The 22,215-nt window shown below is 34.8% G+C and overlaps 1 protein-coding gene across 5 annotated transcripts in view; it reads left to right on the forward strand.

Moving 5' to 3' along the window:
* LOC150102596 (uncharacterized) overlaps nt 1-22,215 on the forward strand; it is a 337,088-nt gene that overhangs the window by 245,219 nt on the left and 69,654 nt on the right. For all 5 annotated transcript variants that reach the window (XM_090398992.1, XM_090398995.1, XM_090398993.1 and 2 more), the window contains one exon: nt 10,474-10,630. In XM_090398992.1, the coding sequence (XP_090255118.1) occupies nt 10,474-10,630 (157 nt within the window). The remainder of the gene's footprint in view (nt 1-10,473; nt 10,631-22,215) is intronic.

Consider the following 22,215-nt stretch of genomic DNA (forward strand, 5'->3'; position numbering starts at 1 on the left):
ATAGATATTTTAATACTAACAGAAATATGGAGTAAAAATAAAAAAAGTAAAAAAGAAATATGGATCAAGGAGTATGAAGCTAGGCTATACTATTTAGAAGGGTTTAAAAAATACTATCACTGTAGGGATAATAACATATCTGGGGGGATTAATGCTCTTTGCTTGAAGGCATTTAACTATTAAACACATTAGCATTACAAAAATGGAAACAGCCGAGAATGTTAACATTTACTTACAGAACTACAATTATTACATAATGGCTATTTATAGATCTCACCATATTTACACCATATGACTTTACACAAGAACTGGACACCATACTACATGCCATCGATTATGATAATGTTATAATTGGTGACATAAATATTGATCTGCTAAGCGACAACAACCATTATTCTTTTGATTTCATAGATTTATTTGCTTTGAGCAACATGTAAATGTCCTGATGAGGGATTTCATTTTTGGATCATGTGTTTGTAAGAACACAAATTCTAACTAAAGTCAAGACAGCAATGTTAAAACAGCCAATCACAGATCACTTTCCAATAGTCATAAGAATCTATCTACAGTCAGCATCTACAGACACAAAAGATGTCAGCATCCAGTATCCTAGAATAAACTACAATGCGTTAAATCATAAATTTAGTACCATATCCTGGGAACAAATACAATCTGAAACCAATATCAATGATGCTTACTGCAAATTCATTAACATATTAGATACTGAAATACAGCATACCACTGTCATACTGCAAGGAAACAGGTGCAAACCTAGTGAAGCCATGCATAATGCAAGACAAATTGTTTTAAACATAAAACAATGTATAATACTCAGAGATAAGATGTTTAAAAAACACAAAAATTACACTCACAATGAATACTATGAGAATAGCTTCAGATATTATAGGAACCAAGTAAGTCAAAAATTGAAAGAAGGGAGAAAACGAATATTACTGTAATGAATTTTTGAAATGTGAAGGTAGTGCTAAAGAAAACAATGGAAATTCGTAAACAATATACTGGTCAAAAATATTAAACTAACACTTCCAAGACTTAGTAATGAGGACAGCAATCATATAGATTTAAACAGTGAAAGAATGTTAGCAGGCAGATTTAATAATTACTTCATAACCGCCAATGAAAAACTTGTAATAGTGCTAATAATCCATCCATAAATTGCGGACTTATATGAGAGTTCAGTGTACTTTTTTCCTACTTGTGAGAATGAAATCAAAACTATTATAATGAAACTTAAAAACTCTTCTGCTCCTGAGCACAATAGTATCAATGTCAGAATTGTGCTGGAGTATCAGGAATATCTGAAAGCTCCTCTGATGACTATCTTCAATCTATTGCTGATGACTGGTGTGTTTCCAACAGAATTTAAGAAAGCTGTGGTAATACCAATATATAAAAAAGGATGCAAAAATGATCTTAAAATCTACAGGCCAATCTCTCTACTTCCAGTTTTCTCCAAAATATTGGAGAAATCAGTAAAAATAGATTAATAACTTTTGTAGAAAAAAAAACTACTTCTCTAAGAACCAGTATGGGTTTCAACAGAAACTAAACACTGAGCATGGACTGCTGAACTTCACAAACTTGATTTATTCATCACAAGACACACCAACACTTTTTGCAGGTCTATCTAGACCTGCAGAAAGCTTTTGACACAAGTACCCCACGATATTTCATTAAAAAAAAACTGGAATATATAGGAATTAGAGGCTGTGCACATGACTGGTTTAATAGTTATTTAATGTCTAGATAACAAGCAGTAAAAATCAACAAAAGTTATAGCAATTTTTTCAGGTAAAATGTGGTATTCCCCAAGTTTCTATGCTTGGGCCAGTTCTGTTTATAATTTACATCAACAACTTCTGTGACCTACAATTATCAAGTAAATGCCTTTGTAGATGATACCACATTGATATTCACTGCAAATTCTGTAAATGAAATGCAAAATATGGTGAACACAGATTTGAAAATAGTGACAAATTGGTTTCATGTGAACAAACTCACTCCCAATGCTGGAAAAACAAAATTTATAATTTTTTAAACTCAAAAATATACCTAATAGTAAAACCAAATTTTCCATCCATATATTCCTACATAACTGGAACTGTAAAAGTAACCAAAATTGCATGGAGATAGAAAATGTAAATACTATAATCTACCTAGGATTAAAAATAGATGGCGACTTAAGCTGGAAACCAACATTAACCAACATATTACAGAAGTATGCAACAAAGTAAGATTTATGTTATCTTGAGTCTTCTTCTTAAAGAGATTCTTAACTCTGACAATGTTAAGAACATTATATTTCACCTGAATACAAACTTTTGTACAGTACGATATACTAAGCTGGGGAGGAACATATTACACCACACTGACATCATTAATCTCTTTACAGAATAAATTAATAAGCATTTTAACCAACATTAAATATAGAGACAATACAGTGAATGCTAAATATACTGTAATAAATATCCTTCCATTTACACAACTATATATTTACAGGATGCTACTTTTCCTAAAGACTGATAACCAGTATATAATTATTAGAAAAGGTACTTACTTCTGGAGAAAAGCAGGCTTAAAATATTTTATCACTAAAGCACAAAAAGAAATAATATACAAACACTATATCTATTTGGCTCCAAAATCTTCAACGGCTTACTGCTCTTAATACAAAAGGAAAACAACATGAACACATACAGAAATCTGATTAGACGGTATACCTAAATTTTTATAAGAATATTGAGAACTTGTTTAGAATAATTGTTTTAAAAGTAATTAACCAATTTATATCAAGATAAAATAACCAATACAAAATATTCAAGTAATTACTGAACTGCATTGTTTTTATTCCACATGTACATATGTGTAATATAAATATATTTATTATTCTCTATATATATTGTTAATATCTTTGTGTACTATTATCATTTTTTGAATTACTGAACTGCATTGTTCTTATTCCACATGTACATATGAGTAGTATACACAAACACATATTATTCTCTAAATATATTGTCAATATTTTGTGTACTATTTATGCTGTGTAATTGTTCCACTTCTTGTAACCCGGATGAGCTTGTGCTCTCTGGGTTATACGTAGGATGTCACTGTTTTACAATTTTATAATTTCGAAAAAAAATTTAAATGAATGAATTGTAATGATAACTCAATAAAAGAAAATTACTGGTACAAGCAAATCAATGAGAAAGTAAAGATTCTAAATCTGATGCTAAGGTGTGACACTGGCATGCAAAGAACAACTATGATTGCAAATGAGTTAGTGTGCAGGAGAAATGGTATGAAGATTGTGGATATGTGAGTGAGTTTCATGGATGAAAGGACTTATATATAATACAGATGATTTCATTTGATTGGATTTGGAATTTGAGTGTCTTGAGAAAGTATTGTTGAGTGAGCATTTGGAAGCAAAGTAAGGGAAACTAGAATGGTTGATGTCGTCTAGAGGTGAATGAATGAGTGGAAAAATGGTCACACAATGCTGAATGTAGCTTCCCAGGTTCTTACCTAAGAATAACTATGGTGAAATGACTTTAACAAGTTCTAATAGAAAGAGGTAACAGAAGCAAATGAAATATTTGAGTTACTAAGTGGTCATTTTGCAAGGGTACACCATTGAGGTGATGATGTTGCATTGTTGGATGTGATGTTGACTGCTGTTGAGAATAGAGGTAGGTGAATCAGAGATGCTAATGATAATACAGAATCTTAATGCAAACCTTGCCTTGGGATTCAATGGCATATGAGCCCATGTATTATGTGAATGTGCAAAAAAAGAATTGGCACTTCAGTTTATTTCAAGCCTCAGTTCTGGGAGGTTCCCAAGGGAATGGAAAGAGAGCAGAATAGTTCCATTGCATAAAAGAGTTTACAAGACAGAAGTAATTTATCTCTTTATTACTGTTTATTATTACCTTGAGTACTGCTGTAACGTTTTGTTTGTTACAGCATGACCTTTGACCTAGGAGTCATGACCATGACTCATTGGAGATGTCACGCAATAATAATAATAGTTTACTTTTTTAAATTTTTTTAATTTTACTTTTTATACACAGCATGATATTTACTAATTTATCTCTTTATTACTGTTTATTATTACCTTGAGTACTGTTGTAATCTTTGATTAGGGATAAATTAGTAAATATCATACTGTGTATAAAAAGTAAAATTTAAAAAATTTTAAAACCTCCAGAATATTTTGCCGCCTTCTTGACATTTATTTTCTATGTTCTTACCAAAGTCCTTCCATGACTTTTTCTTTTTGTTTAGCTAATTTTACTCAGTGTTTAGCTTTCTTACATTTGTCTCTGTATTCTCTAAGAGCACATGCTGACTTATTTTCCAGGAACTTTTGATATGCTTTCTTTTTTTCCTTCACTGCCTCTTTTACTTCCTGTGTCCACCATGGAGTTCTGATTTTTCTATCCTTGCAGACAACCTCACCACATGCCTCTCTGTCTGAATCAATCAGGATTTTCTTCAAGGCTTGCCACTGAATCTCCAAGGTTTGGTTCCTATTCTCAAACTCTTTCATTTTTTCTTCAATCATGTTTGTATATTTTAGTCTACAGTTCACATCTCTGAACTGCTCAACTTTTATTCGTTTTAAAACTTTCTTACATGTTCTTCTATTCAATATGAAATTCAATTTTATCCTGTTCAAGACTAAATGGTGATCACTTCCAATTTCAAATCCTCTGTACACTCTGGTGCACCAGGGAAAAAACATTACTATCAAAAATAACATAGCGAATGAGACTTTTCTTATTCCATGCCTCTTCTCTCCATGTGAATTTGTGCACATTTTTATGTTGGAACATGGTGTTAGTAATAACCAGTCCATATCCTGAACAGAAATCCAACAGGTACAGTATTTGCCATTATTATTAGCTTTCCTCTTTTCTCGAAATTTTCCCAAAATATTTTTGTATGTCTGACAATCATTTCCTACTCTGCTATTTAGATTCCCCAACAAGGATAAACTTTTCCTTTTTCATTGTGTCAATTGCTTTTTCTAAATCCCAACAATTTCCTCCACTTTTAGTAGAACCTTCTGAGGAACCATAGGCACAAATAAGTCTCATTATGCAGTTCCCCATTCTGATATTTGTCCACATCACTCTACTTGAGACTGCCTGCCATTCAAGAAGATCAGCCTTGTATTTAGTGTTGAATACTATGGCTACTGCTTCTTATCCTTGATTGTCATTGGCTGAATATAATATTTTGTATTTATTTCTCAGAAAGATCTCACCAGTTTTTGTCTTTTTTGTTTCACTCATCCCTATTATGTCGATCTGGTTCTCTAATTCTTCAACTAGCTCCATTTCTTTGCCATTCAGGCTTCTTATGTTGATAGTACCAATCTTTAACTCTGGTGATGTTGAGTTAGGGTGTGTTTTCATTTCAGATTGTTCCAGTAGCTGACTTTTCACTATTCACCCTGGCTCCCTGGCGAAAACAACAGGGGGGCCTTGTTTAACTGGGCGATGCCCCAGCTGGCATGAAATTTTGTTATGTTGTACCATTATTTTGGTTTAAGCCAATAAGAATACAATTTGGTCGGCTAAATCCCAAATTGCCAGCCCATCCTCGTTCGTTCAGTATCCGGGTAGATACCTGACAGGGTGCACCACAAGAAGGTGAGGATTGGACATTAGGTCAGAAGTCCTGGTTGGTTCTCTGCATTCCTTTAAAGGCTATGTGGAAGTCTCCTCTCAGTTATACAGCTTTGACCCTTAAGCACTCCCAGATGCAAGAAGCTTTCCAAAAATTGGAAAACTTTAATCCTCAGAAATCCCAATTTACAACCTAGGCCTCCTGCAAACATTCATAGAAGGCATCCCATCCCAATAGATTTTAGGGTAATATCCATGTGTTTCATTAAGTATTGTGTTGCTTGTGTGTGTGTGCGTGTGTATTACAAATATTAGTTTGTACTACCTGAAGATGTCTCAGTAACAAAGACAAAATATTGGAAGAATTGAAATAGTTTTTAATCTTTTCTTAGTGCTGTTGTTGCTTGCTGATATTCATCTGTTAAAGCTTAAGTGATGGGAGGATATGATGTCCTCCCAGCATAAAAGCCTTCGTATATGAAAAAAGTAGTATCATGCTGTATACAGAGTCAGGAGGATTAATAATTTAGGAGTTAGATGGATGAGCAGTTTCATTAAGTAGGATTTGCAAAAAAAAGAAAATTGTGAAAAAGATGATCAGCAATTCCACGAGCAGTAAAAGGCACAGGCAAGAAGTCTGACCTCTATGGTAAGGAAGGTCAGATTTAATTATGAGAGAAATCCCAAAGAGTTCTTTTGTTATAAATTAAACATACCAAGATTTATATACTTGGTTTAATCCTTTATCCAAGTGTAAGGAAACAAAGTTTGCACCTGAAGTATTTTCAGGACTGGGGCAGCACGTATATAGAGGCTAATGACTTCACATGACTTGCCTTAGTATCCCATAGTGCAAATCTCATATCCTTTCAGGCATTATAATGCTATGCATTATGGGAAGGGTCACTACCCAGGCCAACTTTGACCTTTATTTAGGTCTCATCAGTGGGAGCCAGACCCAGAGGTGATACTAAGGTTGAAGTCGTATTTTCATATATGAGTAGCCAAAAGGTGTTGCACCTTTTATTAAAATACTCTGGATTAGAAGTAGTTAATTTATACTATAAATTAAAGATACCAAGAAATTATATACTTGATTTGATCCTTTATCCAAATGTAAGCAAACAACATTTGCACCTGAGGTAACAGGAGCAAACAAAATAGTTGAGTTACTGAGTGATCATTTGCATGGATCTCCCATCCAGGTGGAAATACTGCATTGCCAGATGTGACAATGACTGGCATGAGAATAGAGGTAAAGGAATTGGAAGTGCTGACAATATGCATGCACAACTTGCTGATACCTATCATACAACCAAATCTCCTATTTAGCATAATAACCTACTACTCCACTCTATCCTTTTCAATTTAATCACCAGTTTGTCATCTGGCAGTTTATCACAGGCCTTGCAAAATCTAAATATACAATTTTTTATGCATCTTCCTTGTCCATTTGTGCATTTTTCACTTGTTATAATAAGTAGGTGGCTAAAACACAATTTTCTTTAGCAAGCCCATGCTCTCCAGCAAAGAAAATGCTGATATTTCCTTTGCTGGAGAGCATGGGCTTGCTATCTTGATTATTGCCAACTAATCATCGTCATATCTTTATGCTACCTCCACAGTGTCTTCTTTTTCCAGATTGCATGCCTCAACATCTTCAGTCATCCATTTTACACAGCTTTTTTTTTAACCTTCTGACCTTTGGATATATTCAGACATTGCCCCTACCAGATAGTGCTTAAGTAGAGCCCAAGCAGTATTGATCTCCTTCCCATCCAATTTCTCACACAATGATATAGCTGCAAGACCTGAATTTGTCATAATCACTAGACTTATATTTCCACATATATCTCTTTCTCACATAAGTCCTCATATGGCTGCCCATTATCCAAATGATCACTTCAGTCAATTTTGCCAGATGGAGGAGGTTTTTAATTATTCATAATAACATCCTCTATGAGATAATCAAATCCATCATCCTTGATTCTTGTCTTCTCTCTGTTACATACTGATTAAGGTAGTTATCTATTAAAAGCTGTAGAAATTCATTCTTTTTACTTCTGGATGCCATCTCTTTATTACAGTCTGTATTACAATGATTAACCAATGATCACCCATCATGATTATCCTTTTCTTATTTACCAGGCTAATTTGCCTGTATATTTCTTTCCCACTGTCCTCTATATTACCAGGTTTATTAGTACCACACAACTAAATATTTCATCATGTTCATTGCTACCTCACACTATACTGCCTCAAAACCACTGCCACTCTTTGTCCCCTTGCATCTACACGTTGGTTGAGCATAACACCTCCGCTATCATCAAGAGCACACCTCCTCCCTTTTTTTTGCCCCGACTTCTTTATAAAGCACATCATATCCTTCCATCTCTGTTTGTCAGGATGTCATTCTCATCCAATGACATCTCACTTACACCAACAATTTTTGGGCAGATGAACTCATTCAAATGCAACAGTGTTGTTCCCCTTATTTAGCCATTCTGGTTGGCTGAGTGGTTAGCATATCCGCTCTCCAGCCAAAAGACTGGGGGTTTGAATCCTGCCGTGGACATGAATGTTTGTCTGTGAAAATACTAGTGGTGTGGTGGTGGTGGTCGTCGGTAGATGGCTTTGGTGTAGGTGATGAAGGTAGTTGCGGTTGGTGGAGATGGACAGTTGTAGAGTAGGTACCCTCCCTCGATGAGTCTTTGGACTCCCTGGAGGTGGTATGTAATAATAATAATTTTATAAACTTCAAGCATTCATGTAAAAACATAACAGCATCAAAGTTCCAGTTCTTAGATGTGACCCCCTCCAAGCTCTCCCCAGCCATTCCTCTTTTTCATTATCCCTTTCACAAATTAAAAATGCAAAGAAATTATATTCTTGGTTTAATCCTTTATCCAAGTATAAGCATACAAAGTTTGTGTGTGAAGAAACTTCGACTGGGCAACTCGTATATAGAGGCTAATGACTTCACATCTTGCCTTAGTACCCTATAATGCAAAGCACATATCCTTATGGACATGTATACTGCTATGCATTGTGGGAAGGGTCACTACCCAGTTTCGACTTTATTTAGGTCTCATCAGTGGGAGCCAAACCCAGTCTGGATAGTGACCTTCCCATAATGCCTAGCAGTATACATGTCCATAAGAATCTGTGCTTTGCATTATGGGATACTAAGACAAGTAAAGTATCCACAGCATCCATTTTCCATAGCAAAGCCTATGGAAATTTTCCAAAATATTTCATGCTTATTTCTTATTCATGAACTTTTAAATATTAACTAACTTATATAAGCACATTTTTTTCATAAGCCAAAAACAATTAAACCAATTAAAATAAAGCATATTCAATTATATGAACTTTTATTTACAACAACAGGTAGTTCAAACATAACGAATTTACTTTTTTTTCCCTAAAGTGTTTTTAAAGACTTAAGATTAACTGCATTGAACAAATTTTATGAATTTTGGTGACATTGAGGAATAGACATTTACTGATAAATTACTACTAAAATAAACTTTTGGTTATTAATACTATTGTATTTAAAATATATATCTCCTATGTTTTATTCTTTGTCTCTTTATTAATTTCATAAAAGCTATTTTATAAAATCAATGTTTATTTTAGCATCTTAATGTGTAGAATATCTTGCATTAATGATAAGAAATCTTTGTCATGGTACTGAGAAGGATATTAAGTAGAAGCAAATTGATTTTGTTATTTTTGGTCTATATGATCTTTATTAAGATACTAAAACCAATTATTATGTGTTGTTTTTCACATGAGAGAGAGAGAGAGAGAGAGAGAGGTGGTGAAGAAACAGGAGCCAATGGAATTAGAAAGTGTCATTCTGTGTTTAAAGTTACTGAGAATGAATGTCTCACTTTCTCTTCTTTATATGCAGTACCCAGACATTTCTATGAAATGCATGAATTTTGACCCAGCTGCTGTTGTCAAGAGAGATAGGTGTATTTATGTGAGAACATTGATGGCAATTAAATGAATTGTGATGGAAAAGTTTCAGCTGATCTCTTACAGAGGTAGTAAGGTTTTTTCCTCTCCTGGAAACTTAGATATTTTCACCATACAAACAGACAAATCAGCTAGAGAACACACATAATTAATTGATAGAAATACTGTGTAGTTGGTAGTAGGTAGTGTAGCATAGCTGATTGTGTTGTGTCAGAGTGAATCATATAGTGTACATGGTGGCTAGTGAAGACTGGAGTAGCCTCCTGTAAGTTCTGGAACTCCATGGAGGTGTCATATAATAACATTTTTGAGATGCTGCAGTTGGTTTTTGTCATTTCTGTCAATGTCATAGTTTTTTTTTTTTTGTTATATAAGTCATTTTATGTTATACTGCAGTTTGCATACTTCTAACTATATGAAAGCCAGTGTTAATAAAAAAAAAATGAAATTCACTTTGACTGATAGGAACACTGAGATAATGCAGAAAGTGAGATTTCAGGGGTCAGTTAACTTAAGTTTTGAACCTTTGTGAGACATTGAAGATTTGAATGCCAAATAAATAGTAGATTACTGTATTATTCCAAAATGCACACACACACTTATACACAACTTTAGAATTTTAGGTTTATCATAGTTTTCAGGTGTATACTCACTTTATTATTTTTAAAATGATCATGTGAAATGCCATATTTTTAATCAAAAATTATTTTTTTTACTGTTTTACTGATTTTATTATGTCATATAACTATTCAATTTGTAATTTAATAAAACATTCTTAAAAATAATTGTTAAAGATTATTTCTATATGCAGAATGGATTTTATATCTTTTAGTCACCTTCTATCTCGCCTCCATCCAGAACTCCTCCATATGAACAAGACAAAGTGTGCACACCTAACAGGACACCCTCACCAATTCAAGAAAAACCTGAACTGCCATCCCTTCCTTCATTTTCAGATTCTGAAGCAGAAAAAGAATACAAAAACTCAGGTAACTTCAGAGTTATTTCAGTTAATAGATGTGTGTATTAAGACATTGACCATTCTGTCAACTGCCATCAGAATTAGACAACAGTGCCATGTTACTCACTGGTGATTAATATACAGTATATATTAGAAAATAGCCCATAATTGACTATCTAATAGTGATAAAGATGTGATAGGCTCCTAATTTAGCTTGCTTTCAGAGTCCATTTTGGACTCTGAAAGCAAGCTATAATGTTATATAAGCACATTTTTCATGCTTGTAGCTTTAAAGCAAGCTATAAAGCTACAAGCATGACTACCATAATGTTAAAATATTTTTAACATTATGGCAGTCGTGTTAATTATAAAAAAATGATAATTAATGAAGCATATGAGGTCCGACACAAAAAAAAAAAAAAAAACGAGACTAACTATAGCTTGGGAAGTGGGAGGGGAGAGACAAAGAGATGGTTATAGAGCATGCTCTAACTCAGTGATGGCGAACCTATGACATGCATGTCAGCATTGACACACTTGAGGGTTTCAGGTGCCACACCTTAGATGTTGAAAAATATTGGTATTCTGATGAAAAAACTGCAATAAATTGTGTAAGATCTCTCTCAGTTAAGGCAAAGGTAGGTTTGTTCATCGTAAGAACTTTCTACCAGTAGTCAGCAACAGAAAAGTCATTAAATGTAATGTAAGTTTGTAATTTCAGTTTATTAAATTAACTGTATAACATGAATTCATAGATTTTATATCAATGTCCTATTAAATAAATAGCCTAATATGATATGTATAAGTCACCATCTGTGATTATGTAGTTACATTTATAATGCATGTATGCAAGTGGCACATCAACAACATCAATATTTAAAAAAAAAAAAGTTTGACACACCTGGGTAAAAAGGTTCACCATCACTGCTCTAACCTGTCATCATGAGACAAGGCTTAACTCAGTACAAGTGGATGTGTTCAAACATAGACGTTTTCTTACCCTCGGTCGGAAAATGTTGGAGTGCAAGAGTGAACAGTGAGTTAACATCAAATTTCTTGTGAAACTGAAGAAATCTGCAATGGAAACTTTTCAGTTATTGACTGAGGATTATGGTGAAAAGTGCATGTCTCGTGCACACATTTTTGAATGGAACAAATGATTTTTGGAAGGCAGAGAAAGCCTGAAAGATGATGATCACCCAGGCCACCCATGCACAGCAGTTATCAATGACAACATTAAAAAAAGGTGCGAGATGTGATTCGAAAAAACAAAAGGTTGGGTATTTGAGCTGTTGGTGAAAAAGTTCATTTGGACAGGGTAAGTGTTTGACTCATTTTAACAGAAGAATTGAACATGAAAAAGGTTTGTTCAAAAATGTTGTCAGATGAACAAAAAGAATGTCGCAAGGAACTGTGTTTGGACCTTTTACAATGCATTAAGGATGAACCAGATTTATTGAATTCAGTAATTTCTTGTGTTGAAACTTGGATATTTACATATGATCCAGAAATCAAGTGACAATCAATGCAGTGGTAGTCAGCAACATCTCCAAGACCAAAAAAAGCAGCGTGAGTCGTTCAAAGTTCAAGGCCATGTTGATTGTGTTCTTCAATATCCAGGGTATTGGCAGAGTAGATTCCCAGCGACCAGACAATAAATCACCAGTATTACCTTGAGATCTTGACGAAATTGCACGAATGTATGAGATGGAAACGACCAGAATTGTGGAGAAACGGTTGGATTTTGCACCAAGACAACATGCCAGCCCACAACGCTTTGTCTGTGAAGCAGTTTTTAGCTAATCACAACATCACTGCTTGAGCACCCACCCTGTTTGCCAGACCTGGCTCCCTGTGACTTTTACCCTCCCCAAAGATCAAGTTGGTGCTCAAAGGAACCCATTTTTTGTTGGTAGAAGATGTGAAAGCAAAAACAATGGAGATCCTAAAAAAGCCTTTCAGAAAATGATCTGCAGAATTGCTTTGAATTTTGGCAGCATTGTATGCAGTTGTGTGTCAACTCAGAAGGGAACTATATAAAAGAGATCATAGTTGATTTTCTCAATTTGTTAATTAAAAAGATACATAGTCTCTTTTTTTTTTTTCTGTGTCAGACCTCGTACACTATAAAAAGTTACAAAATAAAAGTGTCATACTATTTCACATAAGATGAAATTGCTTGAACCCTGTTAGATGAAACATCTCAAAGCAAAAACCACCACCCTCTCTATGCTCAAGATTGACAGGCAAGAATATATAAATTCAAAATAGTTAGAAAAATATTTCATTTCAAAATATCATTTTTAGTAAGCCACATGCATAAAAATCCTCCAGATGAGAAAAATGCATACTTTAAACTCCGCTTAATATGATATTTGTTAGTTCAAAACACTTCTTTATGCACGCCATTCTCAGTCCACAAAAAACAGGAGTTTCTTCTAGTATTTTTTGATGTTTATGAAATTTGCAGTATATAAGTAAAATATATTTTTGGTTTTATCCTAGCCACTGTCATATATTCAGACAATAGTTGATCAGGTAACTGAGTTACCTGATGACAGTTGGTTGAGTAACTATAGCATTCAAACAATATATGAAGATAAACTTCCTGAATGGCAGGAGATTGAAATAAAGTGATACAAACAAATTTTGAAAATGTGGAATTGGTCAATGAGATTTATTTGTCTTTGTTGTCCCAAAGAGGATTCTACTAAAGAAGAAAAGGCAGCTCACATAAACAAAAAGGAAAAGTTGGTTCTTGTTGGAGACAGAAATAGCAGACCAGACATTTAGAAATGTTTGGGAAAATTTGGTGATCAAAACAAAGCAAATAATGATAAATACTGTGGTCCAGCATGAAGATGTGCATAAATTCATATTGAGAGAATACTCAAGAAATAAGATAATTCTTATTGATTCTTTGTCATTGTTGATAGTGAAATCTTCTCACTGTTTCAGGATAAGAGTATGCAGAGGATTTTTCCTATTTCGAATCCTTTTAGTTTTGAGCAGGATAAAAATGAAAATCATGATGAAAATAAAAATATATACAAAAGTTTTGAACATAATCAAATTTGAGAAGCTTCCAGAGATACTCTATAAACTCAAATATACAAATATTATTCAAGAAAAAATGAAACAATTTGAAAACCGAACCAAAAATCTTGGAGACTCGGTGGCAAACTTTGAAAACTAATTGATTCAGCCATAGAGGAATATGGTGAAGATGTAGATAAGGATACAAAAATCCAAACTTCATGCAGACCCAAGTAGTAAAAGAGGCATTCTTAGAAAAGAAGAAATCATATTAAAAGTTCTTGATAAGTAAGTCAGTATGCTCTAGAGAATACAAAGAAAAGAATAAGAAAGCGAAGCTGTGAATAAGTGTAGGGAAACAAAAATCATGGGGAGACTTTGGTAAGAATTTAGAATATAAATATCATGAAGATGGCAAGCGTTTTCAGATTAAAAAAGAAAATAGATGGAGGAAAGAGTACTGCAGAATCAATCAGAGATAATAAGAGTGATATAAAAATGGAAGATTGAAGAAAAACTGAAGAAAGTTTCTGAATGACTGCAGTGATTGTAGTTGATCCTATTAGTAAACTTGGTTTGTTATAATAGTAGGGAATTTCTTTTAACAGTATTGTACCTGTGATTTTGTGGTCATGACGTTTCAGTAGTTTCTTACAGAAAGTGGTATTTTCTTGTTTTTGTTGTTTGTTTGTTTTAGACATTTGATATAGTGAGAGTCAACTGTATTGAAAGGTTTAATATTATTTTTAATTATATTAACACCTTTCAAAGTGGTCTCTAGTTTTTCTATGGTCTCTAGTCTTTGATTAAGTGCATTATTTCTAAACAACTCTCAGATCCAGAACTTTAAACTAGTTTGAACACTGCCTTATATTCTGCTTGTTTGGTGTTTTGGCTAATTTCTCTCTTATTATATATAAATTTATTCCAATTGCTCCCCAGCTTTGCATATTCTGTTGTCTATTTCCAAATTTAATTTGTCATCTTCACTAAAAACTGTGCCTATATAGCTTGAAATATTTTTCTTGTTCTATAGGTTCTCCATCATATATTGAAAGGCATACAAATGAATGGGTGTTAAAAAAGATCAGTAGAACTTTTAAGGCTCCTTAAGGATATTAATCTCCTATCAACAATTTTCCTCCAAATCAGTCTATTACTTGTTAGCACACTCCAACATTGTTGTATCTAACATTTAATGCTTCTAAGACTCTTCTGACTGAATCAGTCCACCTAAATGTTGGTCTTCCTCTGGGTCCCTTTTCTGCCATCTTGGCATCAAACACCTGTTTTACTTACACTAGCTTTCCTCACCCATTCTATTTAAATGGCCATACCACCTTAGATTAGCTCTGCTGGCACATTCTTGAATGCTAATAATATCAGGTTCCTTTTTATATCTTCATTTTTAATATGATTCCACCATTGATGCCATCGGTTCACTCTCCTAATTTTTCTCAGAACCCTTATATCTGTGTTCACTACTCTTTGATCAAGGCTTTATTTGTAACCCAACTCTTAGATCCATAACTTAAAATTGTTTGAACACTGTCTTGTACACTACTAGTTTGGGCTAATTTCTCCCTTATTCCTATAAATTTATTCATCTGGCTATCCACTATACCAGCTTTGCTTATTCCCTTGTCTATTTCCAGATTTAACTAGCCATCTTCATTAAAAACTGTGCCTGAATAACTGGAATATTTTACATCTTCTTAGACTCTCCATTCAGAATGCTGCTGAAGTTTTCTTATGCCCCTGTGCCCCTTGGCAATTTTTAGTTTTGGTCTTCTAATTGCTGAATTTCATGTCAAATTTGTTACAACTGTTATTCAATTTAGTTAGTTACTAGAGACTTGCACTAGATATGCTTACTAGTGCAACATCATTCGCATAAATCAAAGAGCTAAATTTGATATCTCCAATTCTAATATCAGACCTAATACCAATTTCTTTCATAATGTGATCCATATAGATGATGAATAAGAATAGAGATAATGCGCATCATTGTCTTACTCCTGATTTAACATCGAACCATCTTCTGTATTTCCTTCAGTTCTTACTGCTGACTGACATACATTATATAAATTTTTATATTTATTTATATATATATATAAAAATATTTATATACATAAATGTGCACAATTTATTGCTCTGTATGATTTTCCATTCACCGCATATAACTGCAGTGTTTTGAAAAGCTTTTCTCTGGGCACCTTGTCATATGCCTTTTCCAGATCTACAAAATTTAAATACAAATTCTTGTCATATTCCCATGATGTCTCAACTATTTGTCATAAAGTGAAAATCTGATCTTGACAACCTCTGTTTGGCCTGAACCCAGCTTGCTTTAAATATACTCAAGAATGACAAAAATTAAAAGAAAATAAGAAATTCAAATCCTATTTGGTCAGTTCCTCCAAAATGGCTACTCAAAGAAGTTACTAAAGAAACCTTTAGTTTGCAATGAACTGTTTGGCATTAACCCAGAAATTAATTACAAAGGCACAGTCTCCTTATCATATGTTGGTAACACATCACAAAAAGTAGCTGCTTCCTCCATGCTTTATTTAGAAGAGAATACTTTCTTCAGATTGTTCAAGGAATCCTCTGAGGTTGTTTGCTCACATGGCACACCAAATAGAAATCAAGGACTTCATAACATTTGGAAGTCATTAATTAGTATATGCAACATTCACAACCTCTCTTATGCTATTATATAAAATATATATAAAATATTACAAACAAGTAATATTTTCCAATTCAGTTGTGCATAGAACTGCACAATTGAATTGGAAAATATTACTTGTTTGTATATCTAATTAGTCTCACTGAGGATGTTTGTAATGAAGTAGTAAGAATTTCTTTGAATTACAAGCAAGACATTCTGGCATAAAGGGGGGGGGGGTTGAGAAACAGTTTTTGTTGAATCCTAAACAACATCAGACTTATCGAAATACTTTTGATAAATGTAGTGATCAAGGCACAGCTGATAATAGTGATAAATATCTACTTGAGCCATAGCCCTTTTGCTCTGAATGCAAAAGGGCTATGGCTTTTGGTGAGCCTCCTATTAACACTTGCTTAGTTCTTGCTGAAAATCAGTAACTCGTTGTAAAGAAAGAAATAATATGGTCACAGATACTTAAAATATACTAAAAACTCTACTCTTCTTCTCTCTGTGACATTCCCTAGAACTGTGTTTGAGAACGCATCACATTTCTTGGAAGGAGGGGGTGGGGGAGAGAGAGAGAGAGAGAGAGAGAGATATCTTACTTGGAGTATTCTGAAATATGATGCTGTGAAGAAAAGGAAAGATTAAAAATGATAAACGGATTATGTACTCTGAATGACACTGACGTCCAAAACCTAAGGATGAACACTATTTCAGAAGTTACACTATTACAACCATAAATTCAGATGAATCAGCTTGTGGCAATTTGTATAGCTAACGATTTTGAGTAGAAAGCAGTACACATTCAAATTTTCAAATCATGTGCAGAGGGGTTGCATGGTAGCACTCAAGCATTGAGCAAATTGTGTTTGAAGGAAGCTCTTTTTGTGAAAGAATAAAGTTGCAAACTTGGATGTCTTGTAATGTCTCAGACATCATCTAAATGATTTCACACAGGGAAGAATTAGTGGAAAGCTTTTTATTATCACCCTCGCCCTACCATGGAGCATGAAGACAGATTTTTGATTATAACAGCAAAATGTAATTGATGCACCACTACAGGTCAGTTTGCAAGTCAGCTCCATTCAAGTACAAGTATGCAGATATCTCGGCAAACTGTGACAAGACATCTGCAGCAAGTAGATGTCTTCTCCTCAAAAGTTGATTTCCTCTAGTCCCACTCTCCTAATAGTGAAATTACCCTCCTAGGATGATTTCACTATTAGGAGATTTTAATGTCCATAACACCAACTGGCTTTCCTCTTCCAGTTGTACAGATCCTGCAGACAGAGATGCTGAAATATTTGCCATCACCATGACCTTACACAAATTGTTCACAAGCCAACCAGAATACCAGATAACCCAAATCACTCCCCAAATACTTTAGATCTCTTCTTTACCAATGACTCTTCCAAATATACAGTGAATGTAGTGAGCCTCCCCCCCCCCCCAGGTAATTCTGACCACAACCTAGTGCTCATCTCCTGCCCCATGCAACAACGCTTACACAGTCACACCTGCCCAAGAGTAGTTTGGCATTATAACAGTGCTAAATGGGACATCCTCCAAGACTACTATGCTTCATTCCCATGGTTGGACTATTGTTTGCGGTCTTCCAATCCAAACATATGCACCGAACATAGCACCAAAGTAATCCTCACTGGCATGATAACATACATTCCCCACACTTCTCTGAACTGCCGTCTCCTATCCAAACCCTGGTTCTCCAAAAGATGTGCCTAGTAGTGTTGCCAATTTAGCTCTTTTGGAGCTAGATCTAGCTCTTTTATTTCTTCCCTAGCTCCAAAAATTTTAATCTAGCACCTAGCTCCAACTCTAGTTCCTTCAGAACTTGTTTCAGCTCTTTTTAGTTGTTTTTATAACTTACTGTTAAATAAATTGTTTTAAAAGTTTTCCAGATGTTTGCATTTGATAAGGAATTGTATTGTACGTTTGGTATGAGCATCATACACGTTTCAAATGCATGATGACATCAGTCAGTCACGTGGCCCAACAGTCTGCCATTTTGTCGTTTTAAAGTTGATAGTACCCTACAAGTTAGTCTTTGCACAGTGTTCTGGTTTGTAGTTACGATAGCGAGTGGGAAGTTTTCAAAGACTGATCGTACTTCGTTGCAGTAAAGAGTTGTACACCCTTCTTCAAAAATGAGCAAAGAGAAAACTAAAGCTTACAAGCAAAAATTTAGGAGGGAGTGGTTGCAAATGGGAATGTTTAGTAAATGGTGGTGTGAAGTTCCTGGTGATGCTACAAAAGGCCACTGTAAGTTTTGCAGTATATTTTGCAATATATAGCATAGCTGCTAAATATTGTCAGCTTGTAAAGCATAGCGAAACTAAGAAACATCTTGCTGCAGTTCCATATAAGGCTATTCCTATTACAAATATGCTTGTGAAAAAGTCTGACAAGACTGCAAACTTTGAAGATAGGTTAGCATTATTTCTTTGTTGTCACTCATCATTCAACAGTTGCAATCATCTAGTAGATCTTTGCAAAAATATCATCCCAGACAGTCAAATTATGCCAAAGGTAAAAATGCACCGAACTAAGTGCTCTGCAATTTTAAAGAATATAATAGCAGGAAATTCAACAAAATCATGCATACATTTTGTTTGCATGATTTTGCAAACAAAATGTATTGTTTGCAAAATCATAACACTGGCATTGTCTGTATCGGTACAGACAATGCCAGTGTTATGGTTGGTGTCAATAATGGCATTTATGAACAACTGAAGGCATATATTCCCTCCTTAATTTTAATTAGATGTGTATGCCATTCATTACAACTGGCAATGTCTCACACTTGTGCAGAATCACTCCCAAGAAAATTAGAATTTTTAGTTGCCAAAATGTATAAGTGGTTTTCACATGCTTCTTCAAGACAAGCAGCATACAAAGAGCTATATCAAACTATCAACGAAAATGATGCTTCTCTGAAAATTGTAAGCAATTGTGCAACGAGGTGGCTCTCCATTGAACCTGCAGTAGACAGAATTCTCAGCCAGTGGTTGGAATTAAAAACCCACTTCGAAGTCATGAGTGTGACTGAGAAATGTTACAAAGCCTCAAATTTTGTGGGAGATGTACAAAGATGAAAGGAATCTGTTGTACCTTTTATTTTTGCATCTCGTTCTAGTTCAAGTTCAGCAAGTTAACAAAATTTTTGCATCTTACAGTGTGGATAAGATGAGATTGTTTGAAGAACCTTTCTCGTTTGATTCGCTCTATTGCTAATATGTTAGTGCTACCATCATCCACAGTCACCGCTCTAGTCAGAGATTGATGGCTTTGGATCTTAGTCCAAATCTTGGTTACAGATTTGAAAGAAAAATTTCAGAGTTGTTGGTGCAAAAGAAAATAACGCAAAATGATGAGCAAAATCTTAGAAGTAGAGCAAGACAGTTTCTTCTTGGTCTCTTCAAACAGCTTAAGCAAAGGTTGTTGCCTGAAAACTTGAATATTTTAAGAATGATGTCTTCTTTTTCTGTTGACAATATCCTAAAACATATAAAAGAACCTGCTATTCCCATCTTAGAAATAATGCTGAAAACAGAAAAAGATGTTGCTGAATACAATACTATCCACTTAAATAAATGGACAAATATAGAAAACACTGAGCTATTCTGGACTGAAGTACAAGAATATAAAGATGCATCTGGAATGAATTAATTTAAAGAAATCGGTCAGTGTGCAATAAATTTATTAATACTGCCAAATTCTAATACGGAAATTGAACAAATTTTTAGTTCCATGAATGTTAAAACTACATTAAGAAACAAGATGGAATTGCCAGTGCTGACAGCTATTTTGTCAGTCAAGTATGGCCTCAGGCATAACAACAAGTGCTGTACAGACTATCATTTACCAGCATCTACACTGAGTAATATTGGAACGATGGCCACATATAATAAAGCTGTAAATCTAAGTGAAAACGTGGGTGAATTAAGTGCAGAAGACCACATGTAAGATGTATTTGCCACTTATATGCAAGTATCACTTCAACTTCAATAAAGTATGTAACTTAAAAGTATTAGCTACTACTTTTAAAATTTTAGCTTCAAATTTTTATTTTTAATTCTTTTTTAGCTCTTTTTCTTTTAAGATTTAGCTGTTTCTAGTAATTTTCATTTGGCAACACTAGTGCCAAGGCTGTACAAATGAAAAATCAGGCATACCACAACTGGCTCAAATTAAGAACTCCATCCTCCTTCATTGCCTACTGAAGCCCGAAACAGATACAAAAAAATTATCAATGATTCCAAAACAAAATTTGAACAGGCAAAAAGCAGGAAACTTGCAGCCTGTCCTAGTGACAGCTGTGCCTTTTGGTCTCTTGCCAAAGCAGTTGGTCACAACTTTTGCCCTACACTACTCCCCCCCCCCCCTATCATATCCAGATGGCTCAATTGCAACATCACCCACAGAAAAAGCTAATCTCCTGGCTTCACAATTTGCCTCCAATGCATGCATAACTAACAGTGGCAAATGCCCCCCCCCCCCCAGTCATTCCAACTGCTCAGCATACAATGCCCCTTATATCCTTTTGCCAGAAAGAGATCATAAACCTGTTGGCAAAATTAGACACAAAAAAGCTCCTGGCCCTGATAGCATTCCTCCAATTGTCCTGAAGGTCTGTGCAGCAGAACTGACTCCTATCCTATGCTGTCTGTACACACTCTCTTACTTCACTGGTATATATCCTAAAGCCTGGAAATTGATCTATATTCAACCCATTCCCAAAAAGGGTGACAAATCGCTGCCATCTAACTACCGCCCTATCTCACTCACCTCAATCCTATCTAAAGTGATGGAGAAAACCATCAATTCTCAACTCCTACTGTACGTTGAAGGTATCCAGCTATTAAGCGACCATCAGTACTGATTCCATCGATGGCGATCAACAGGTGACCTGCTCTCATATATCACCCATCTCTGGACATATGCCATGGAAAAATTTGGCCAATCCCAAGTAGTTCATATGATATCTCTAAAGCCTTTGACCGGGTCTGGCACAAAGGCTTACTGAGCAAATTTCCATCATTTGGACTGTCTCAGGACTTCTGCAGATGGATTACCAGCTTCCTGTCTGGACGCACACTATGTGTAATGGTAGATGGCTCCCTATTCTCCTACTATCCAACTAATGCTGGGGTCCCACAAGGTTCAGTTCTCTCACTGACCCGCTTCCTTCTGTACATCAATGACCTACTTCATTTGACCTCTAACCCAATACACAGTTTTGCAGATGATAGCACATTGCACTCCTCCCTTTCATTTGATAAACCTTACCCTACACAACTCACTTCAACCCACAGAACATCAACAACAACTTCCCTTAATTCAGACCTCCAGGATATCCTCTGATGTGGCTCAAATAACCTCGTCAGCAGTTCTGTCTTATTTCCCAAAAAAGAACCATTTTCTCCAGTATTATTTTTGATAACACTCAAATTCCCAGACAAGATGAAATTTCTCTTCTCGGAATTATCATGACATCAGGCCTCTCCTGGTATAAACTCATCACAACCATTGCATCCTCAGCTTCCAAAAAACTAGGTTTTCTCTTTCCCTCAAGACGTTACTTCACTTCAAAACAGCTGTTAACCTTATACAAATCGCAAATCCGCCCAGCTATCGAATACTGTTCTCACATTTGGAGTGGGGCTCCTAAAAGCTCCCTCAAAATGCTTGACTCAATATAGAGGAAAGCAATTAGACTGATAAATGATCCATCTCTTACCAACTCACTCCCCCCACTTTCAAATAGACGTTTAGCCTCTGCAATTTGTATATTCTATAAATATTTTCATGGAAAATGCTCATCTGAAACAGCATCAATAATTCTCCCACTCTGTACTAAACCCATTGGAACATGTACAGTCACC

This window comes from Typopeltis vanoorti, chromosome 10 (genome assembly GCF_054136105.1).
Source record: "Typopeltis vanoorti isolate ZY-2024b chromosome 10, IOZ_Tvanoo_1.0, whole genome shotgun sequence".
Lineage (NCBI taxonomy): Eukaryota > Metazoa > Arthropoda > Arachnida > Uropygi > Thelyphonidae > Typopeltis > Typopeltis vanoorti.